Genomic DNA, 14,044 nt, shown 5'->3' on the forward strand with positions numbered 1-14,044 from the left:
GTGCCAGGGACGGCCCCCCCTTTGCCCGGCCGACCGGGGCCTGACCAGAACCTGGGGGGCTGAGGCCCGCCAGGCGCCGGAGACGTCCGACACTCATCTGGCCTCATCCCTGCCCCCCTTTACTCGGGGCTCTGCACCTGTGTCACTCGCCTGCACGTCCCCATCTCACAGGCAGCTTCCGCAGAGCTCTGGAGCTGGTGACACACAGGACCTGCCTGTGGAGGCCAGGGAAGGGCAAGCAGAGCCGGGCGCCTTCCGAAACTGGCCCTCCTGCAAGCCCGAGAGCCTCTCCCGAGGCTTCAGACGACACATGGAGCCACAGTACCTTTATTCACATCGTGTATTTTGGCGTGTTCCAGAGAAGGGCAGGGAAGAGACGGGGGAAGGCTGAGGCGGGAGGGCCGGGGGTCCCCACGTCCCTCCTTGCCAACCGCACAGGGCAAACACAACAGGGGAGGGGAGGCACAGACGCTCCCCTCCCGGAAGAGGATGCACAGAGCTACACCCACACGCACACGCACACACAAGACCCTTCCCCTCCACGCAGGGGCTGGGCAGGGTTACACAGAGAAGCAGAGTGGGCGGATTCCAGGGTCAGGGAAGCCCCCGCATCTCCTCGCAGCCCGGCACTCCCGGCACTCGGCCGCCGCCCCTCCTGCTCCATCCCCAGTCTGTAAAGTGCCCCTCCGCCTTGCTTTGCTGGCCATTCCCTGATGGCCTCCGGCTTCTTCCCTGCTGCCGGGACAAAAAGAAAAAGGGGACAGAGCAGGCGGGCTGATGTCTGCCCTCAGCCCTATCCCTCATGCCGGGTGGTCTGCCGCTGCCCTCCGTGGTAAGGGGTGAGGGCAGGCTCTTAGCTGGCCACTCTCTGGTAGAAGTAGATGTAGCCCAGGTCCTTGGGTGGCTTCTCAGAGGCACACACTTTCTGGTCATTGTAGATCACCCATCTGGAGAGGGGAGGGACAGGATAACGACCTGAGCATCCAAGCCACACCAGGGCAGCGGTGGACGACAGCCTCCAGGCAACCGTGGTGGCTCTGGAGCCGAGGCTCCCCACGCTTTGGCTGGGCCCCAGGCTCACAGTCCGGCTGCCACCCACTTGGAGGGGGCTTCACCGTCTCCCAAGGGCCACCGTCCCGCTGGATGTGCTCAGACCCAGCATCTTCACGACCACCGCCACCCATTCCCGTGAGGCAGGGGTTGGCAAACTCTCTAAGAGCCCAAGTACACATTTTTGGTTCTGCAGGCCATCTGGTCTCTGACGCAACTACTCAACTTGCCCGCTGCACGTGAAAGCAGTCACAGACAAGACACGCAAGTTAAGTGTGGCCAGGTTCCAGTAGGGCTTTGCTCACAAAGGCAGGTGGTAGATTGAGCCCTTGAGCTGTAGCAAGCCAGCCTCTGCCACGGGACACTCTCCTCTCTCTGGTGCAGTCACGCCCCGTCAGACAGCCCTCCACCTTCTTCTGTAAACATTCTAAGGACTTCCAGGATGGCCCTCCTCATTCCTACCGCCACGTCTCCATCACAGTGCACACTGCCAGCCCCTCACCTGCCTTCCTTCTTGATGTGGCAGACGTAGTGCCCACACATGGTAGAGGTGCCCATGTGACTAATGAAGGCAAAGAGCTGATACTCTGGGGAGGGGAGAGACAGAGGGCAGAGAAGGAACAGGAGAGGAGGCCTTGAGTGACGGTCCAGAGACCAACCTCGCAGCCCACACTCAGGACGGAAGTAGCAGGGACTGCAGGGTGTGGACTGGGCCAACGGCCGCCTCAGCCTCCTAGAACCCACCCTCCGAGTCCCACCAGTGGAAAGAAGCCCGAGTCCGGAAAGCAGAGCTGCTCTGGGGCGGGGCATCTGGTGTGGACGGCCAGACGCCACCAGGCCTGTCCTGCTTCCTGGGACACTCACTTCCAGGGCCATCCCGGACTTTAGGTCCCACTGGCACGGACTCAGAGATGGAGTCGGCGGCCGAGCGGCCCTCTGAGATGTCCATGGCAGCCTCGGCGTCTAGGTCGTCGATGTGACTGAAGATCCAGTCCACAGCCCGTTCTAAACTATTGTTCTTGGAGAGGAGGGAAGCGTTACTTTTTCTAACGTGATCTCGGGCAAGGAAGCAGCAGTCAGAGCGAGCCTCGGCTCCGTCACCGCAGCGACAGAAGGGTGGCGCCCCACTTGGCCGCAACATACTGCCGCCTCCACCTTGCTGGTGAAGGACGCACCCACATGCCCACCCCTCTTCTTCACCGGCCCATGGACTTGCTGCACCAGCCCATACCGTGGCCCGCAGAGCTTTGAGGGCCTGGTCCCGGGAGAAGCCCATGGAGACGATGGTGGTCACACAGTCCTCTGGCGGGGGGTCGGCAGCAGCACTTGTAGAGCCAGGCCCACTGGAGCCAGGCAGGACGAGGGGGTTAGCGAAATCTGCGGACGTGAGAGGATGAAGCATGTGGGGCGGACGGGGCCCTGCCCACCCCGCCCCCCACGGCTGCCTACCTGGATCGTCCATGTGCGACATGACCCAGTTCATGGCGGCCTCGGCCCCACTGTTGCCAGTGTAGTAGACAGCTTTGCGGCAGGCGTCCATCGGGAAGCCCATCTCCACCAGCTGGATAATGACCGACTCATCCAGCATGGGGGCTGTGAATTGGGGCCGGGGACTGATTACCGGGCCCATGGCTTGCCGGGCCTCCCTCCCACGGGTCAGGCCCCCAGCCCTCTCCCAATCACGCATTCCACGTATCCATCGTCCGTGGACTGGCACCTTCCCCCAGAACTAAAAGGAACAGACCACGTGGTGGGGGTCCCTGCCACTCGCACAAAACGGACACTGCTGCTGGAGCATGACCCCCCCCGCACCCTACCCGAACCCAGGAGGAAACGGAGCAGGGCAGTGGTGAGCCCGTGCTCCTCCAGCCACCTGAGAATGTGGCCGGGGTGCTGCGGTTGGGCCCCATGTCCCCCCAAGGAGGGAGAGGAAACTGAAAGGGAGGACAGGAGAAACACAGAGGACAGGGCGGGCAGGCAGGCAGAGGCCCCGGAAGCGAGGGAGACAGGCAGGAAGAAGAGTCACTAACATGTCGGAGAGGAGAAGTGAGGGGAGCAGAAGGAGTCTTCGTCTTCGTTGCCATAGAAACCAAGGCTACCTTTGGGCTCGTCCGGAGTGACCAGGGGTGGAGCAATGTCCGGCAGCTCCTCCTCTCCCGGCTGCAGCCCTGTGCCCCTCAGCTGGGAGATGTCAAGTTCCTCTGGCATCTCGATGGACACGTCTATAGGAAAAGGGCCACCTCAGCAGCTCCCCGAGGCCCGCCTGGAGAAGCTCTTTGGGAGCCCACGCCTGACCCGTCTCTCAGATCCATTCTGTCGCAAGAACTGCTACGAAGCCGGGCTCAACGGCTCAACCTGTAATCCCAGCACTGGGAGGCCGAGGTGAGTGGACTGCCTGAGCCCGCGGGTTCAAGACCCGTCTGGGCAACTTGGCGAGACCTCATCTCTACAATAAATCAAAAATCAGTCGGGCATGGTAGCGCGCCTGTAGTTCCAGCTACTCAGAAGGCTGAGGCGGAAGGATCGCCAGAGCCCAGCAGGTCGAGGCTACGGTGGCCGGGAGCGGCCCCTGCACTCCAGTCGGGGCAACAGAGTGAGACTCCAAATCAAAAAAAAAAAAAACTGCTATGAGCAGTAGCAATCTTAGCAGGTCCCAGTGTAAGAAGAGTGGGGTGCTAAGCCCAGATCTACCACGGATGAGCCACAGACAAGGCAGGGGGCCTAGAGCTTGGGAGGCAGATCTCTGTACTTCTGTGGGTCCCAACCTCCTTATCCAGAAAGTGAAGGTAAATCATTCGTTCTGCAATTACAGTCGGGGACCTATAAGACTCATGCGAACTCCTTCAAGTTCATCAAAACAAAAACATCCTGCCGATTATACAAATCAAACTACAAAAATTGCTTTTGGTTGTAAATCATACCTCTATAATCACACAAGCTTTTTAATATTTCTAGTCAGAGCTTTCCAAACTAAATGCATTTGAAAACATCCAAGGTGATATTTTTCCCCTTTCAGAGGAAGGTTTGAGAAGCACCAGTTTACATGTGTCAAGTACCCTTCTTCCTCTAGCACCTCCCACGTAACTTCCCCCATTCCGGCAACCATACCCAGTTTCTTGGGCACCCAATCTAAGCCGAAGGTGAACTTCTTGATCTGGATGACCAGGTAGTCAGGGAACGAGGCAAATCGTGTGGTCCTAGGGAGGAGAGAATGCGCTGGCACCCAGGAACTCCCAGGGCCCTCCTCTCCTGAACCCCCACCCTGGGCTCAGCCTCTCATGGGCAGAAGTCCAACAGCCCGGGAGACACTCCGCATGCTTCCCTGCCCCCAGACAGGCATCTGATCCGGTCCTCGGTCAGCCAGGACCAGCAAAAACCAGGAGGGCTGTTTCACAGGCAGGAGCAGCAAAGGGCTGCTTGCTGACTCCCTGAGACCAAAGTCCTCCTTCAAGGCTCATGCCCCTGGCCAGGCAGAAAGCAGCCACCTGCTGAAAGTCCAAGCTCCACCCACAGCTAAAACTAAGTACCTGAGTTCTCCATGATCGAGGGAGGAGCAAAGAGGCTGCGCTACAGAAGAGACTTGCACCATGAGGGAAGTGGAAGGGATCAGGCAGGACCAGGCGACAGGCGGTCAGTCACTGCCTGGGACCACCCTTGCCGGGGCTTCTTGGTTCCCTCGGGGCTGGACTACCAGCCCCAACCGAGTCTACCCTGAGATTCCACACAAAGGGACGAAGTGACAGAAAAGGGTGGAACTGTCTCTGGGCCTCGCCAACTGCAGGCCCCGAGCCCTGGGCCCGGCCACAGGACTTACTTGACGGCTACTGACTTGGCCTGAAGGGCTGTGCTCCAGAAGTCATCCACCTGCTCAGGCGCCCCATAGGCCTCCAGGCAGGAGCTGAAGGGCACCTGGGCCCGAACCAGCTCTGGCGGTGGTAACTTCTCCTCCTCAGCTTGCCGCTTCTTCTCCTCATACTCCAGAAGCTCCTCTGGGGACAGAGCAGGTCGGCGGTTCCTTGGGGTGCCGTCTCGCCCCTCCCTGGTCTCAGCTACTGACTCTGTGTCCGTGACCACTCCAGTTCCCCTGCCCTCCCAAGTCTTGCCTCTGTTTTGCCTCTGTCTTGCCTCTGTCTCTCCGCAGCGCTACCAACGAGCTGTGATGCCCCTCGGCGCGCGAGGTGAAGCCTGCCCACCCGGCAGCCCCGCTGCAGACCTCTGGCTGGTGGCGCAGGCCCGCCGCGGTCTGCTCCCACCCGGCGCCCCAGCATGCCCTCAGCCTCCAGCAGCAGCTCGCTGGCAGGGCAGCCTACCTTTGTTAAGGGCCGCATCCATGGGCACGGGCAGCTGCATGATGTAGTCAACTCTCTGGGTGTACTTCACCTTCTCCGTGGCCAGGCACTTGATCTTCTCCTCCACCAAGAAGCGGAACACTTCATTGGGGTTTTCGGAGCTCCGGCAATTCCTCTACGGGAAAGAGGCAGAGCAGGGAAGCCTGGGCAGCAGGGAACGATGGGGCATCAGAGGCTCACGGGAGCCGGGGAGACTAGCTCAGTCGCACAGGGATGCAAGAGCAGAGCAGAAGCCGCCCGCCGCTGACCAGCCCGCCCCACTTCTGGCCTCCTCCCAGCACTGTGGGACTGTGCGCGACTGCTTGCATTCTCCTTAAAAGCTGTGAGTGTTCTCGTAGCATCCTCTGTGGGCGTGCCCTTGACTGGGCTGGAATCCCCCGGTCTCCTCAGGGATGTGCGCGGCTCCCGGGGAAGGCCAGGGCATGTGGACTGTGGGGCGCAGGGTGGCACTTGGTTGGGGCTGACGGGAAGACACAGGCAGGAGGAGAGGGGGCAAGCTGGAGGCGGATGGGGCAGAGACTGCACCCCGCCCTCTCCTAAGCCTTACCTCCACCATGTTGATCAGGTGAAGGAAGAACTCCTGGGCGTCCTGCTGCCGGTTGGTGGAGAACTCGGGATGGCCCTTGCCGATGAGGGCCTTGAACATCCGGGGGGCGATGCCATCTTGAACGTCCTGGGCGGAGCAAGGGCAGGGACTCAGCCGGGCTCAGAGGCCACCGAGTGGCCTTCCTCGGGCCCTTCCCAGTTCTCAGAGGCCCGGGGTCCCAGAGCCGGAAAGGGCTGGGGTCCCAGACACACCTTTTGCTCTGGCGCCTGCTCCCCTTCGCCTGACTCCGGAGCCGGCTTGGAATGCTCCCCCGAGAGAAGGCCATGACCCAGCTTGGCCCTGCGTTGACATCCGAGAACGCCACTTCGTGGCTGGCAACTCGCGACCCTCCCATCCACCTACATCCTGTGCCCCCAGCTCAACCCCGCCCACGTTCTCCTTCCACAGCTCCCTGAAAAGTGGAGAACCACAGGTCCCAGAGGAACTCAGCTCAAGACGGACCACACGCCCACAGGGCGGGCTCCCAAGTGCCTGTAACTGCTGACCACCCCGGAGGACAACGGAGGCATGCGGGCTGTGAGGCTCTCAACGGCCTTCACACGGAGGGCCGAGCTACATACACCTGGGTGCTGAAGTCTTGGGTAGGGTCCGTCGGGGCATTCTGGAAGATCTTCTCCAGCTTATCCACATACCTAGAAGTCAAGGGAAAGGAGCTAGAGGAGCCTGGCCTGAGCACCAAGGCAAAGGTGAGGGAGCCATCATCTATCAACTCCACGGACAGCCCCCCAAGGGTGGGAATTGTGGTGGGCGAACCCTGGAGCCTGTCCTCTCCAGCAACCTGCCCATTCCCCCTCTCAACTCTGCCTAGTGTGCAGTGTGCTTGGAGGGATTCTTAGACACCTGCTGTTCTTCCCCATCCCGGGCCTGCACTCCCCGAATCAAAGCCAGAGAAGGGGAGAGGGCAGCCTGGAATTAGGATCAATGCAGCTCACATTCTACTGGGCATCTGAAGCGTTCGTTCTGGTTGTTTCCCAATCTGACAACCAAATCATTTCTGCTGAGGAATGGCCCTTCTCTCAGTGTCCCCAGCCCCCCCCCCCAAGTGCCACACGCCCAGGCCAGGCGCTCGTCTGAGGCCACCAGCCTGGAATAAAGACCACCCGCTAGCCCCCAAGTCCACCGAAGGCCGCGGAGCCCCAGGACCCGGGCTCGCGCTGTCGGCAGCGCTGAGTGTGCTGGCATGATGGGGGCACTGCCCCGTAGCTGGCTTCCCCCGGCGGGCCGGCTGTGGGTGACGGGAACTTCTAGGGCTGAGACTACGCAGAGGTGCCGAGGGCAGCTGAAGGTGTGCCCAGAGCTGGCCACCAGGAGAGGGACTGAGATACTGGGCGCGAGGACGGGGCGCCACTCACTTCCTCTGGAAGTCGGGGATGCTGAACAGCACCTGGACCACGGAGTTGAGGTAGCAGCTGTTACCCAAGTTCCGGATGCCTGTGTAGCCGGGCCCACTCAGGGGCTTCAGTGGCACACTGGACTCCTGGATCAGCTCCCACTCGCCAACCCGCTGGTTCATGTCTATCTCCAACTCGGTCATCGTCTTGTCCGTCTGTGTGGGAGGGGCACTTCAGACTGGGGGAGAAACCCAACGCTGTATTTTTTGCCTTAATCTCTCACCAAGTCTCAGCTGATACCCAGCCATGGTCTAGAATTTGTGGAAGTACAAGCTCAGACATGGGAGGTCTCTGCCTGAATAAGGGAATAAAATGAATGAGATTCCCTCTACCAGAAATGGTTTTCCAATTCTTTTTTTTCCTCTTTTTGAGTAGGAATCTCACTCTATTGCCCGGGCTGGAGTGCAGTGGCACGCTCACGGCCACCACAGCCTTGTTGACCCGCTGGGCTCAGGTGATTCTTCTGCCTCGGCCTTCCAAGTAATTGGAACCATAGGCATGCACCACAACGCCCAGCTAATTTTCTGATTTATTGTAGAGATGAGGTCTCACCAAGTTGCCCAGGTTGGTCTCGAACTCCTGGACTCAGGCAGCCCTCTCGCTTCTGCCTCCCAAAGTGCTGGGATTACAGGCATGAGCCACCAAGTCCAGCTGTTTTGTTTTGTTTTTTTTTAGTTGGAGTTTCACTCTGTTGCCCAGGCTGGAGTGCAGCAGCACACTCACGGCCACCACAGACTTGACCTGCTGGGCTCCGGTGATCCTTCCACCTCAGCTATCCAAGTAGCTGGAGTACAGACACACGCCACCACACCTGGCTAGTTTTCGTGACTAACTGTACAGATGAGGTCTCACCAACTTGCCCAGGATGTCTTGAACCCCTGGGCTCAGGCAATCATCTCAGGCTTGAGCCACCACACCCAGCCCAAAAGGTTTTTAAATCACAAATGAATGTTGATTTCATCACTTTTTTCTACATTTACTGAGATGATTGCATTATGTTTTAAATTATTTTATTTATTTATTTAGCTGGAGTCTCGCTGTGTTGCCCAGGCTGGAGTGCAGCGGCACTCTCATGGCCACCCCAGCCTCGACCGGCTGGGCTCCAGCGATCCTTCTGCCTGTCTTCAGGCAGGCGCTACCGGGCCCAGCTAGTTTTTATCTATTGTAGAGACAGAGTCTCACCACGTTGCCGGGCGGGCCTTGAGCCTGCGAGCTCAGGCCATCTCCTCGCCTCGGCCTCCCAAAGTGCTGGGATGACCGGCTGAAGCACCGAGCCCAGCCCCAGCTACTTTTCCAGCCCTAGGAAGACCCCTCCTGCCCCCTCAGATGGTCGCCGTGCGTCACTTCCTCAGAGAAGCGCCCTTGAGCCCCTAGGGTGGGCCCGGTCCCTTGCGAACTGTATTGTCAGCGAGTGCAGGGCGCAGCCTCCCACTCATCAGCTTGTAATTATTCACTTATTCATCTGAGGAGGCACTGATGCCTGACTTTCCTTCCAGAACATAGCAGAGCAGGAGAGCGAGGATCACGTCTCGCGTTCACAGCAACTAGTACACAGCAGATACTCAGCAGTATTCACTGAGTAGACAAATGATTTTAGAAACGTTTCCTTTTCTTTCTTCTCTTCTTTGAGTCAGAATCTCACTGTGTTGTCCAGGCTGGAGTGCAGCGGCACGCTCACGGCCACCCCAGCGACGACCTGCTGGGCTCTGGCAATCCTTCCACCTCAGCCTTCCAAGGAGCCGGAGCTATAGGCATGCGCTACCATGGCCAGCTAATTTTTTATTTATTGTGGAGACGAGGTCTCGCCAGGTTGCCCAGGCTGGTCTTAAACCACTGGGCTCAGGCAGCCCCCTCGCCTTGGCTTCCCAAAGTGCTGGGATTACAGGCTGAGCCACTGAGCCCGGCCTAGAAATGTTTTCAAAGGAAGCCCACTTATCTTGGGGACTGGGTTAATTGCAGAAGCTCCCCCCAAAACCCTACCTCTGCCTCAAGCAAAGAGGGGCCTCACGAGGGCAAGAACGAGAAGTCTGAAGCTGAAGGGGGTCTCACCTTCTGCATCTTCAGCATATCGATGCCAAAGTGGGAGAGGTGCTCAGCCAGGCTGGGGTCCAGGACCATGTCATCTTCATCGTATGAGTACACGTCTAGAGCAGAAGGCAGGAACCAGGTCAGGGGCAGTGGCTCAGGACTGGCCTGGCTACCCTCCCACCTCTTGTCCAGGGGGTCTTGGGCAGACAGAAGGATAGCCTGGAAGGGTCCCCCTCTTGATTGCCTTGAGTATGAGTAAGGTCACAGCCCTTATGGGATTAGCTGTCAGTGAAGACAGGTGAACAGGGTGAGGGCTGGAATCCACTTTGATTCAGATTCCACCCTGTAGAATGAGGAACTAGGATAAGATAGGTTTGGTAGGAATTAGGATCAGGGGAGAAGGCGGTCATCAGTTTTCCAGTTTTGCCTGCAGTATTTTTTTTTTGAGTCGGAGTCTAACTCTGTCACCCAGGATGGAGTGCAGTGGCATGCTCACGGCCACCACAGCCTTGACGTGCTGGGCTCAGGTGATCCTTCGGCCTCAGCCTTTCAAGTAGCTGGAACTATAGGCATGCACCACCATGCCTGGCTAATTTCTTGATTTACTGTAAAGATGAGGTTTCGCCAAGTTGCCCAGGCTGGTCTCAAACCCGCAGCCTCAGGCAATCCTCTCACCTCGGCCTCCCAAAGTGCTGGGATTACAGGCGTGAGCCTATTACCGCCCGGCCTATTTTCATTTTTTATCAAGAGAATGCATTCACATATCATTTGTGTCCATGAACAATGAAACACGTTCAAGTGTGGGGGGTCTGGAGGGAAGTACCAGCTCCATCAGGTGTGATGGTGCCCAGCTTGACAGCTAGTGGGTAGCCTGTCTCCCTGTAGTGCTCCACCGCGTGGTTGTTGCCTCCGCTGCCATCAAAGTAGCGTCGGCCGCAGAGGATAGAGCCATCTGTCAGGTTGAGCCACAGGTTCTCTCTCATGTCACACTTGGAGCACTTCCAGCCACTAACCCAGGGAGAAGAAAGGTAGCCAAGAGGTCGGCCAGGTGTGCATGGGAGCAGCAGAGTAGGGTGCTGCAGGCCCTGCTGGTCCAGGAGCTCTCCGGACACCCCAGGCCTTGGTCATCTCCCTCCCTGCAATGCTCCCTACCCTCTCCCCGACCAGATTTCCCAAAGGATGGTCTCTTCGCCTTTGCTCTGGGCTTACGTCCCAAGGCAGAGGGGCCAGGCCTCACCAGGGAGGGATTCGAGCAGGGTTGTCCAACTGCTTGAGGTTGAAGGCATGCTTAGACACCTGCCGAACTTCCCCATCCCAGGCCTGCACCTCCTGCTTGCGGGAGGCTGAGTCGGCCGAGAGCAGGGCCTCTACCGCACTGGTCACCTGGGGGAAGCAGAGGCTCAGAGACAGCACCCAACCCAGCTCCCCACATGCCCCTCTCCCCTCTGGCCTTCAGTTCTCAGGGTTTGCCCAGCACATCACCACCCAGCCATCTTGCCCTAGAGTCTTCGGCAGGGTAGGAAGGTGCTTGTACCCGATCTCTGACAATGTCAGGCAGCCCCCCCAGCCCATCTCGAGCAATCTCCAGGTAATCTGGCAGAATGACAATCTTCACGTCCTCGTCATATTCAAACTTTTCCTCAGTGAGGTCAAACCCGCCTTCAACACCTGGAGGAGCAGGGAAGAAAAAGGAGAGTCGGGCAACCTCCATGGGTCACTGTCCCTCACTGTCTCTTCGAGAGCTCTAGGCCCACTGATCAGGTCCACTCTGTCACCAACCTCGTGCCTCTGAGAGCTGAGCAGAAAAGACCAGCTCAGAGGGAAGAATAGGACTGCAGTGGTGCTCACCAATAGCCAGCCGGGTGGGCTTCTTCCGGGGTGGGTCTCCAGTGCCTGCAGTCGTGTCTTCCTCTTTCTGCAACGAAGCAGGAAGGGTGGGATCAGCAATGAACACCAAGGGAGAAACAAATGGGGAGGGTGGAGGGGGCAGAGTGGCCAATCTCAGAATAGAATGAAGCTGAAAAGCATCTGTGCCAAGTTTTAAAGACACAAACAAAAGTAGGTGGAAGGGAGAAATCAAGGCTAAGGGGAGTTCAGAATGGCGCAACCAGATTCAGAATGGGTGCCCGTGGAATGTGTCTGAATACACCAGCCCTTGCCCAGCCCTGTCTCTACCGGGCGCCGGGTCCGCCGGAGGTGCAGGTAGACTCGCTGGCCCGTCTTGTTGAAGTGTCTCTCCACATACTGTTTCCCAAAGCCCAGGAATGTGTTCATGCAGACGTAGAGGCCACCCTCGGACTCCTGCAGGACAAGAGGCAAGGCAGAAACACAAGGAGGATGAGGCCTGGCAGAGCAAGGGAGCCGAAGACCTAGAGTCAGCAACCACTAGGGTTCCGACCTCCAGCACCGTGTGGTCCTTGGCAAGTTAGATAGCCTTTTAGGACCTGGTACGTGGTTGAGATTCTTCCCACTTCCTCCTATAACTTTGGTAACTACCCACAAGGACAACAGGAGCTGAGCAACACTTATCAGTCACCATCCATCTTCCCTCTTGCTCCTTTTTGGGGCTCTGGAGTCCTCCGATCACTCACAGAGGACTTCCTTCGCCTCTTTCCAGGGGATAAGAGATCCAAAACGTAAATGGGGATCAAACGCTGCAGACTTCTAGTGCCGAGGTTACTCAGAGGCAAAAGAGGGCTTTCCACGTCACACACTGAACCCAGACTAGGGACACCCTATCTTATCTCCATGATTCGGAAAACCTTCCAGTCTGGAGGGGCAGAGAGTCCAGTGTCTGAACAGTCCATCTAACCCTGGAGCTTGCCAGCAAGCCCAGATCCCTCCTTCATCAGACTCTACCAGCTAGTCAAACCCTGGTCCCCACTGTGAATCTCCCTCCTCCCCTGCTGAAACCTTGCTCCAGGGAGCAATGCCTTGTGTAGGACTCACAGCTAAATCTGACCCGGTCTGGCAGCATCATGAAGTCCAGCAGTCTCTAACCACCACCTTCCCCGCCTCTCTGACCAGTAAGAAAGATCCCTGTGGACGTCTCATCAGCCTCACACCTCCACCTGTTCTTAGAACAAGCAGGCAACGCTTGCTGAAACAGCCAGAACACACATCACCCAAGAAGAAAACGGAAAGTGTCCACCCCGAATCACAGCTGAGGAGGGAGGACAGGCTTCGCCCAAAGCTAAGCAAGTCTTCCAGGGGCTCAATTAAGAGTGATGGAGAAGGTGGAGGAGGAAACTGGAGACAAGAAGAGTCCTCTCCCCTCAGATCCAAGGCTCTGAGCAACAACAACCATCTTGTTCCTGGAATAAAAGCCTCAGTGGCCTTGAAAATTTATCTGCTGTGATATTAAATATAAGGCATGGTCCAAGGTGTTCTTGGTTCCATAGATTGCTCTGTACCACTCCCTAGAACAGTGTGGACTGCAGTGTCCATGAACAAATAGAGCATTTCTCACCAGGGAGGTCAACTAGGCTCTTTCTACCATGAACTCAATTTGAAGATAATCAACTATGCTGGAATTCGGCTTGGTTAGCAAAGCAACTAGGCCACACTGGAGATCTCTTGACTTGGGTGAAAGAGAGAAAATGTCAGCAGATTACAAAAAAACCCTTTTGGATCATTCAAAGCAGTTGGTAAAGAGCAAGAGAGGAGTGAATCGAAGTGTACAGAGGGACCCACTGACTTTCACCATCTGCTAGTAATTAAGAAAAACCTTTTCCTCCTGGGAGGAATGAGGGAGATCTAAAGTGATCAAACTCCTCTGCTGGAAATAAAAGATGCCGCCTTCACCCAGGACTGGGAACCCTGGAGCTCTGCGCTCAGTGATCCTCTTTTACCTCTGCCAAAGCCTGGCTTCAGAGGAGCAGCACATCGCCCGGGCCCAGATCAAAGCCCGGCAAACCACGCAAACCGCCAGTCACAGCCATGATCCTGAACTGGGCCTCGGATCACGCCGCTCTACTCGGCACTGGTGATGCATTCATGAAGCCTTTCCACTCTGACTTGCAGTTTTCGGGCCATGAGCTGGCCTGGCGGGACACCCTGGACAGGGCCCAGCAGTTTGAGGGGAGGGGTGGCGAGGGGGGCGGGTCCGACCAGGCTGCTGCCCTCTCAGCTTGGGCCCTGGAGGGCCTCGGCTTGAGGGTGCCATGGGAAGGCAGGACTGCAGGAAGGGAGGTGCCGGGTGGAGCCCGCGAGACGTGAAGCATGGTGTGGGTGGCGGCTTTGTGCAACTCGTCAGGAGCGGCAGCGCGAAGGAAAGGGGCCTTGGCATCCTCCGGGAAAGAAACCGCCTCTCCAGGAAGACTTCGAGCGCGGTTCCTCTGCTGTCTGTGACGGGCTGGGGACGGGGTCGGGAGGGGGCTGCGGCCACGGCTCACCCCGAAGGAGAAACGACTGGAGCGTCCCTCTCCCCTTGCCTGCCCCCACCTCCTCGCCCCTGTCCATTTTGCCGCGGGAGGCGGCCGTCCGCCCCGGCCTTGCTCGAAACCGGCCGGCCTCAGGGCCCACCTCCGGATCCGCAGCCGCCGCGAACCGCGCTCCCCGCCCCCAGCTCCAGCCCCGGCGAGAACGGCGGGGAGTCTCCCCATCCCTCCCAACGCGAC

At 58.1% G+C, this 14,044-nt stretch overlaps 1 protein-coding gene across 3 annotated transcripts in view; it reads right to left on the reverse strand.

Annotated features, from left to right (window-relative positions):
- Positions 1–311: 311 nt before the first annotated feature.
- USP5 (ubiquitin specific peptidase 5) overlaps positions 312–14,044 on the reverse strand; it is a 14,057-nt gene continuing 324 nt past the window's right edge. The window contains exons 2-20 of one of the 3 annotated variants that reach the window (XM_008062718.2): positions 11,601–11,726; positions 11,274–11,340; positions 10,960–11,093; positions 10,663–10,808; positions 10,249–10,433; positions 9,447–9,541; positions 7,359–7,552; positions 6,567–6,638; positions 6,198–6,285; positions 5,947–6,072; positions 5,361–5,514; positions 4,865–5,039; positions 4,159–4,247; positions 3,150–3,272; positions 2,500–2,643; positions 2,282–2,427; positions 1,915–2,068; positions 1,553–1,637; positions 315–947 (exon numbers count right to left, since the gene is read on the reverse strand). In XM_008062718.2, the coding sequence (XP_008060909.1) occupies positions 854–947; positions 1,553–1,637; positions 1,915–2,068; positions 2,282–2,427; positions 2,500–2,643; positions 3,150–3,272; positions 4,159–4,247; positions 4,865–5,039; positions 5,361–5,514; positions 5,947–6,072; positions 6,198–6,285; positions 6,567–6,638; positions 7,359–7,552; positions 9,447–9,541; positions 10,249–10,433; positions 10,663–10,808; positions 10,960–11,093; positions 11,274–11,340; positions 11,601–11,726 (2,397 nt within the window). In that variant the 3' untranslated portion in view covers positions 315–853. Of the gene's footprint in view, positions 948–1,552; positions 1,638–1,914; positions 2,069–2,281; positions 2,644–3,080; positions 3,273–4,158; positions 4,248–4,864; positions 5,040–5,360; positions 5,515–5,946; positions 6,073–6,197; positions 6,286–6,566; positions 6,639–7,358; positions 7,553–9,446; positions 9,542–10,248; positions 10,434–10,662; positions 10,809–10,959; positions 11,094–11,273; positions 11,341–11,600; positions 11,727–14,044 lie in introns of all 3 variants that reach the window. The other 2 variants (XM_008062717.2, XM_008062716.1) reach the window with 2 other exon arrangements.

Source organism: Carlito syrichta, unplaced genomic scaffold, assembly GCF_000164805.1.
Source record: "Carlito syrichta isolate Samal-C Ts95f unplaced genomic scaffold, Tarsius_syrichta-2.0.1 Scaffold305801, whole genome shotgun sequence".
In the NCBI taxonomy this organism is placed as follows: Eukaryota; Metazoa; Chordata; class Mammalia; order Primates; family Tarsiidae; genus Carlito; species Carlito syrichta.